Source organism: Rhinolophus hipposideros, assembly GCF_964194185.1.
Source record: "Rhinolophus hipposideros genome assembly, chromosome: 22".
Classification (NCBI taxonomy): domain Eukaryota; kingdom Metazoa; phylum Chordata; class Mammalia; order Chiroptera; family Rhinolophidae; genus Rhinolophus; species Rhinolophus hipposideros.
In genome coordinates, this window is record NC_138068.1 from 17644489 (window position 1) to 17651094 (window position 6606).

Here is a 6606-nt window from a genome sequence, read left to right on the forward strand (position 1 = left end):
AGTCGAGTCCCCCAGAAGCACTTGGGGTTGTTCCACCTTAGTCCAAATGCTACCTCCCATCTCCTACCCCCTCAGTCATGCTCAGTGGAAAGTCTCAATGACTGAAAGCTGAGAGATCTGCCCGTGACCCACTTTCTCCACATCCCGCCTCACTGGCACATGGACGTATTGATTTTAATAAAGAAAATAAACAAATAAAAACAAACAACAGGGCAATTTCGAGATTTATTGAGGCAGGTGAGAGGCCAATGCTGCACAGCACAGACAACTTAGACAGAACTCTTGGTTCTAAGGGGTTACACCAGGAGTAGGTGGGGGGCCAGGGGGCCACTGGACGACCTGGCCCAGACAAAAGGAAACCAGTAGTCCTGGTCCACACGCTCTGTGGCACCTGCTGGGAAGGGGCAGAGCCAGGTGAAGGTCTCCAACTCTGCACATAACCCCCCAGGGCTTTCCCGATGTCCTGCTCACTCCGAGGGAAAAGTCCTTCCATGCCGTGCTGAGCTAACACAGGTAAGAAGGTCTGGCGATAGGTCACGTGGCAACATCACTCTTCATTCCGCTACACCCATGTCCGTGATCAACCCCAAAATAATCTAAAGGAGAAAGTCAAATGAGGCCAGCAGCTTGGAATGTCCATCTCAGAAGCACAGGCCCACTTAGCTCCTGGGCATTAGCTCACCACGAGGAGGCCCCTCCAGAGGAGCTGTGACCCAGATCACTACCGCGAGAATCAGTGCCTCTGTCCCCTTGGGGTTTCCTCCAACAATCTCCAGATCCAAGATAGCACTCCTAGAGCGAGGAGGCCACAGAGCAGGAGGTCACAGCAAGCGTTTGGTCTCCAACGTTTTCTCATATTTCTTCAAGTGAATATCAGTGAGAATGCCCCCAATTAATCACGAGTGAGATGCCAGTTTTGTTTTTCTACACCAAACGCAGCTCAAAAAGGTATCTCAGTGCTTCTAGACAAGAGTCAACATGGACATGGTCTTAAAAAAACGGGCCTTTTCAGGGCAACAGAGCAGATGCAGTCATTGGCAGAGAGACTGCTGGAGAGCATGTTCCAGTGGCTCCTCCCACTGAGGCCCCGCCAGGCGGTGTTGGGAGTGAAGACCAGCAGCCCAGCAGCCATCCCTCCATGCCGTCACGACCTGCCTGCACACCTGTCTCCCCAGGCGCTCGTGCTCACCCCAGCCTAGTGGGTGTTCTCGTGTTGCTCCCTTCCCGCCAATACCTTCCTATTGCACATTACATCCCACTCTTTCAAAGCCCTGCCCAGGTCTACCACCTCCAAAGAGCTGCTACCCTTTGAAAATCTGATGGCAATCCCTATACACCCAACACAGCATTTATTCATTATGCATAAATTATCCTGGTCTCCCAAAGAGTCAAAATCTTGACATGGACATAGCCTGGCTCTGACAAGAGGAGGCCAAGCTGACAAAGGACAAGCTAAAGAGTCTCCTGCCACTGACGGTCACACAGCAACACACAATGCCCGAGCGTGGAAAGCATTGGCTGCAGAAGCAGGAGTGTGCGAAAGCGTCAGCATTTGAAAGGGACAGGTGTGGACCTTCCAAACACGGGAATTGCTTTCACCAATTCCTCTCCCTGCATTATGAACGACCAGGGCACATACAGCCCGTGATCCCTTCTGAACGCAGGTGCACACGAGGGCAGAGAGAGATTCAGGAGAAGAAGCAGTGCCAGTGGCCTGTGGAACACACTGAGTCTGGGAACACAACCCAGCGGAGCACAGGACCCCAGGAGTGGCCATTCCTTCCTGGGAAAGCCCCATCGGACATCCTTGCCAAGAGGAACCAAAGGGAAGTCACTCGGGCAAAAACACCGGGAAAATATTAGGCTTGGAAACGATAGGAATCATATGATCTTAAGGACCACAGAAGTCACCTCTGTCACAGCTTTGTTTTTCAAACAAAGCAAGTAAGGTTCTGAATAGGTCACTGACAGAGAGCAACAGAGGAAATTCAAAGCCAGGGACAGGAGTGTCTGACACCTAAGTCCACCCAGTTTCCATTACAGGCTTCCGCTGATCCTCCAGGGAGGGAGGGCACATATCCCAGAGAGGGCTCATTATTCAAGTGGGACTCTGGAGGCCCCAGCCTGCAGCAGCCGCTGAAGACGTGTGAAGGGCCACGTGTGACCTAGGCTGGCTGGGGGTGGGGTGGCGAGCAGATGCTGGCTTCATCTCACCTCTCAGCTCCCTTACATCTCTTCACCCAAAGCCCCTGGGAACACGAACATGACTATAGGAGATGCAAGGAACCCATACTTCAGATAATGGACCAGAGATCTTACCTCGAGGACACTGGGGGTCTAGAATGCTCCTGACATGACAACTCCCATGATACTTCTGTACAGTGCATTCATCTGCAACAGACAACAAGCTGTGAATGAGCACTCAACTTGTTCTGCTCACAGCAGGACCCGGTGGGCATCGGGAGAGGGCTCAGCGCACTAGTTACAGATAATACGCAGTTCACAAATGGTGGCTGTTGTTATTTCCTGACAAGACACATGACTTCCTCATGAAGAGGACAGTAGTTAACTCTAAGGAGACAGGGGATAGTGTGTGGCAGGGTGACCAACGCCGATTAATGGGAAGGTACCATGGCTGACTGACAGCAATTGTGCTGGGCATCAAGGGGAACTTAAGCAACATACAAGGCCTGGTTTCCAACAGCAGGGGCAGGAAGTGAAAACCCCAACAACACTAATGAACACACCACAGCCCCCGAGGCCCTGGAAGCCAAAGGTGTGTGCAAGGAAAATGGTGGGAAAGCTCCCAGAACCACAAGGTTCAGGACATGGACCCTCCAGACACGGGACAACCCGTTCCACATTTCCCCTGCCTGCAATACCAATGAACAGGGCATGGGCAGCCTGTGACCACTTCTGAATGCAGGGGCAGAAAAGGACCGGGGGCTTGCTGAAAAAGGAGGCCACTGGCAGAGGCTGGAGCAGCCTCTCCAACTGAGCACAAAAACCCAGTAACTGCTTCTAATCCTGCAGAAATTCCTCCACCATGGCCCAGGCAGGAAAGGCAATCAGAAGACAACTCTGAAAGCAAAGTCATAGAATGCTTAGGCTCTAAAAGACAGGGACTATGTGATCCTAAGAAAAATGGCTTCTGTATTCTTGCTTTCTGGAGGATGAAACGGGGATAAGAGAAGATCCAAATCTAGGAGGAGGCAGAGAAGAGATTGAGACCTGGGTAGAGGTGGATATGCCAAAATCCTTCTTGAAGCTTTCGAGTCAGACATTCTGCTGCCAACATAAAATTTGAGGAAGGGCTCCCCAAGGGCTCTCAGAACCAAACACATAAAGGGGAACCAGGTGTGTTCTCAAAGCTCCCAGAGAAGGTAAAACTGGGGGCTCGGATGAAACCACATCATCTCTCCTCTATCTTCTTTCCAGGCTACATCACACCTAGGGAACCTGTGTGCACCAGTGGCGTGCAAAACCCCAAGCCTCCAGAGAACACAACTCACCTTGGGCACACCGTGGTCCAGCCACTTCCTGACAGGATGGAGACACCTCTCAAGGGCCGCTCTGCACTGGGCTGACTCCTCTGCAATAGAAGAGAAGGCCTGGATGAGCAAACTAGCTGTCCCCTGGTCACAACATGTCCTGGTAAGCACATACAGAGTATCTGGCACAGTAGCTAGCGGCATCACAAATGGCGGCTGTTGTTAGTTAACCCACAAGGCACGTCATTTTCTCATGAACTGAAAAGAAGTTTGCAACTCCACATGGGACAAGAGATGTGGCACAAAGGGGCTTTTCAGATCATCGTCTGTGCAAACTCTGATGAAATTGTAGAGGTTCCGGAAGCTGGATCTTGACTAGGATGTGGAATCCGGAACAGGTTTGGGAACGTGTGGCACCAGACAGGCAGTGCCTGGCAGGGATGGGGAGGGCAGTGGGGCAGGAACACCTCAGGTTGCCTCTGGAAAATCTTCCCCTGGTGGACTGGGCTCCATCTCATACCCAGGAGCCTTCAGTGGGTGACTACTGGCCAACAGGAAGAACAATTCCAAGACAGAAGAAGCACACTCACTTTCCTCTGGCTGGCTGGCTCACAAGTAGTCTTTCCCTGACCCTCCACAGGTAAAGGGCCATGCCAACTTACAAAGACGCATCTCCCCTTTTCTTTGCTCCTGTTGTGCGTTTGTTCCACAGCTTCTGAACACTGGGCACCCGCCAGGCCCTGCCACGAAGGAGAGGTGAGACTGACACTGAGCTCAAGATCAAAGCAGAGAGAAGCAACAAGACCAGAAAACCAACGATTTCCACAAAGCATAATCAATGTTCTCATCTCATCAAGCCACTTCCCAGACTACATCACACCAGGAACTCTACATGACGAAGGAGCTACACAGGGGAGAGAAAGGAGGCAGAAATGGCCTCCTGGAAGGAAGCCCTTGGTGAGAAGTAACCCACCTTGTGGCTCCACAACCACCACGTAGCTCCTTGACATACAGCCCGTGCTTTATTCTCCTTTTAAAAAGCCTCACAGAAACTCGCCCTGTTAACAGCCTGCTATCTGCCCTGGAAGGGCGAAGCTACCCAGCCAAGCCCAGGACCCAAACACTGTCATTAGTTCACGTAAAGATTCCATCTTCCCTCATCAAGAGTCCACAGAAAGACCACCTTTTGGTAAAAATACCTCAAGAACTCATTCACCACGCATCTATCTACTGAGTACCTACTATGTGCCAGACACTGTGGATTCAAAAGCAAAGGAAAACACAGACAAGGCCTCTGTCCCCCCCAGAGCTCTTACAGTTCCCCTACCTGAAGGAAAGTAAAGACAGGACAATGAAGAAACTGACCCAAGGTTACAGCGCTAAGGGGGGCTGAGTCAGGATCTGAACTCAGGCCTTCCTGGCCCCCCCGGCCCCACCCCACCTGCAACACCAGGCCTCCTGCACGGGCTTTGCAGGGCAGTTCTCAGAGCCGGCTGAGCGCCAGGACCAGCCCCTCTGCCGCGGGGCAGGAAGGCAGCAAGCCCCAAGTTCAAGGTGCCCCGGCGCAGCAGCACTCACCCGGGGGTCAGCCTCACTGCCTGGACACGGTGGGGACGCGTCGGGCAGTGCAGGTCAGGGTCCTGCAGGAGGAAAGGGCGCTGGCTCAGGCAGAGCCCGCACAGCCATCCAAGGGACAGCTGTCCTCTGTCTGCAGGAGCCACAGAGTCGCAAGGCCTAGGCAGGGAAAAGCACGGGGAACAGGCTTTCGTGCAGAGCAGGGGACAGGAATCCCGGCTCTGGGGCCCTGCGAGCGTCCTTGGAAGCTCAGTCAACAGGTCTGTAAAAGGAGGTTTCAACACTTTCCTTTAAAACGTATTATGGGGAAAGAATTACGGTCATTACGGGCACTTTGTAGGCAACAGACCAGTGGCCTGGCCAATAAACGACGGGAGTCGGAGGTGGTGGGGGGCAGTGAATACCGGGGGCTCTGGCGCCCCTTAGGTCCGGGGTCACACGCGGCTCCACACCTCTCGCTGCGGGACGTGGGGCCCGCGCGTCGCGGGATCCGTTTCTGGCCATTAGCGGGCACGCAGGGTCCACCCCGCGCGGGGGAGGTCGGCGGTCCGACGCCGGCCCCCGCCCGCTCCGAAGCAGCGCGGGCGATGGGGCGGCCGACCTGAGCCCCGTCCCGGAGGCCACGAATCCCGGGAGGTCCGCACGCGGCGGCGGGGGCGGCGCGGAACCCGGGGCTGGGCCTGGGTCGGGGCGGACCTCCCGCCGGCTCCCCGCGCCCCCGGGCCGCTTGTAAGGGGCCGGCGGACCAACACCCGCCTTGCAGGCCGCCGGGGTTCCCAGTGCAGCGTGTCCCAGCAGGGACTCAGTCGCGGCGCCAGGACCGGCGGTGGTGGGGTCAGAACCCACGGACCGGCCGCGACACCTCTGCGGGCGACACAAGCTACTCCTCCCACCACCTGAGCGCCGGCGACAGCCGAGAGCAGCGGCTCCGCGGGCGGAAGTCGCGCCCGCGGTCCGTTGGTGCCCCTTAGTGGACTGGAGCTGAAAATGTGACTCGCTTAAAATAGTCATTGGTTCATAGAAAGCTAGTTTAATAAATTTTAGTTGTCATTATTATCATCATTTTATAAAAACTAATACCCATGTAGAACTTTTTAAAATTCTGAGAATTCTGGAAATAGAATGTACATGGTAATCCATTAGCTAATATCATACATAACGGTAAATTCATAGAAGCTGATTTCTACTTTTATCCTGGAAGTCCCAGAAAAATAGCCAGGGATAGCTGACACCCTTGGCCAGGAAAAGCCAAGGTCTTAAGAGTGAAGAACTGATGTGGTCAGCTAGCATAGTAAAAGATAATGAGCCAAAGTCACATATCGTTGTCCTGGAATGCCTAAGTATTCAGGAAAGAAAGTGAACAATTCTCAAGCCAGGAAAGTTTGAATTAGCTACAAATATCTCAGTTGTTTAGTTAGCAAGGAAGATCTAAAGTTGTTGTTCAGGGAAGCCCAAGTTAATCATTCTGATTCATTAGTCAAGAAGGTTGTTTTCAAGGGTCATCCACAATGGATAGATGGAAAGTCCAATGTCACTGTCA

General features: G+C 53.3%; 1 protein-coding gene across 1 annotated transcript; it reads right to left on the reverse strand.

The window, feature by feature from the left end:
• Nucleotides 1–206: 206 nt before the first annotated feature.
• LOC308490762 (uncharacterized protein) lies at nt 207–6077 on the reverse strand (the record flags this gene model as incomplete). Its single annotated transcript, XM_081033361.1, has 4 exons — nt 207–596; nt 2320–2391; nt 3513–3592; nt 5519–6077. 3 exons carry the CDS (start codon nt 6075–6077, stop codon nt 2338–2340), a joined length of 693 nt encoding a protein of 230 aa, XP_080889487.1. The 3' UTR covers nt 207–596; nt 2320–2337.
• Nucleotides 6078–6606: the final 529 nt, after the last annotated feature.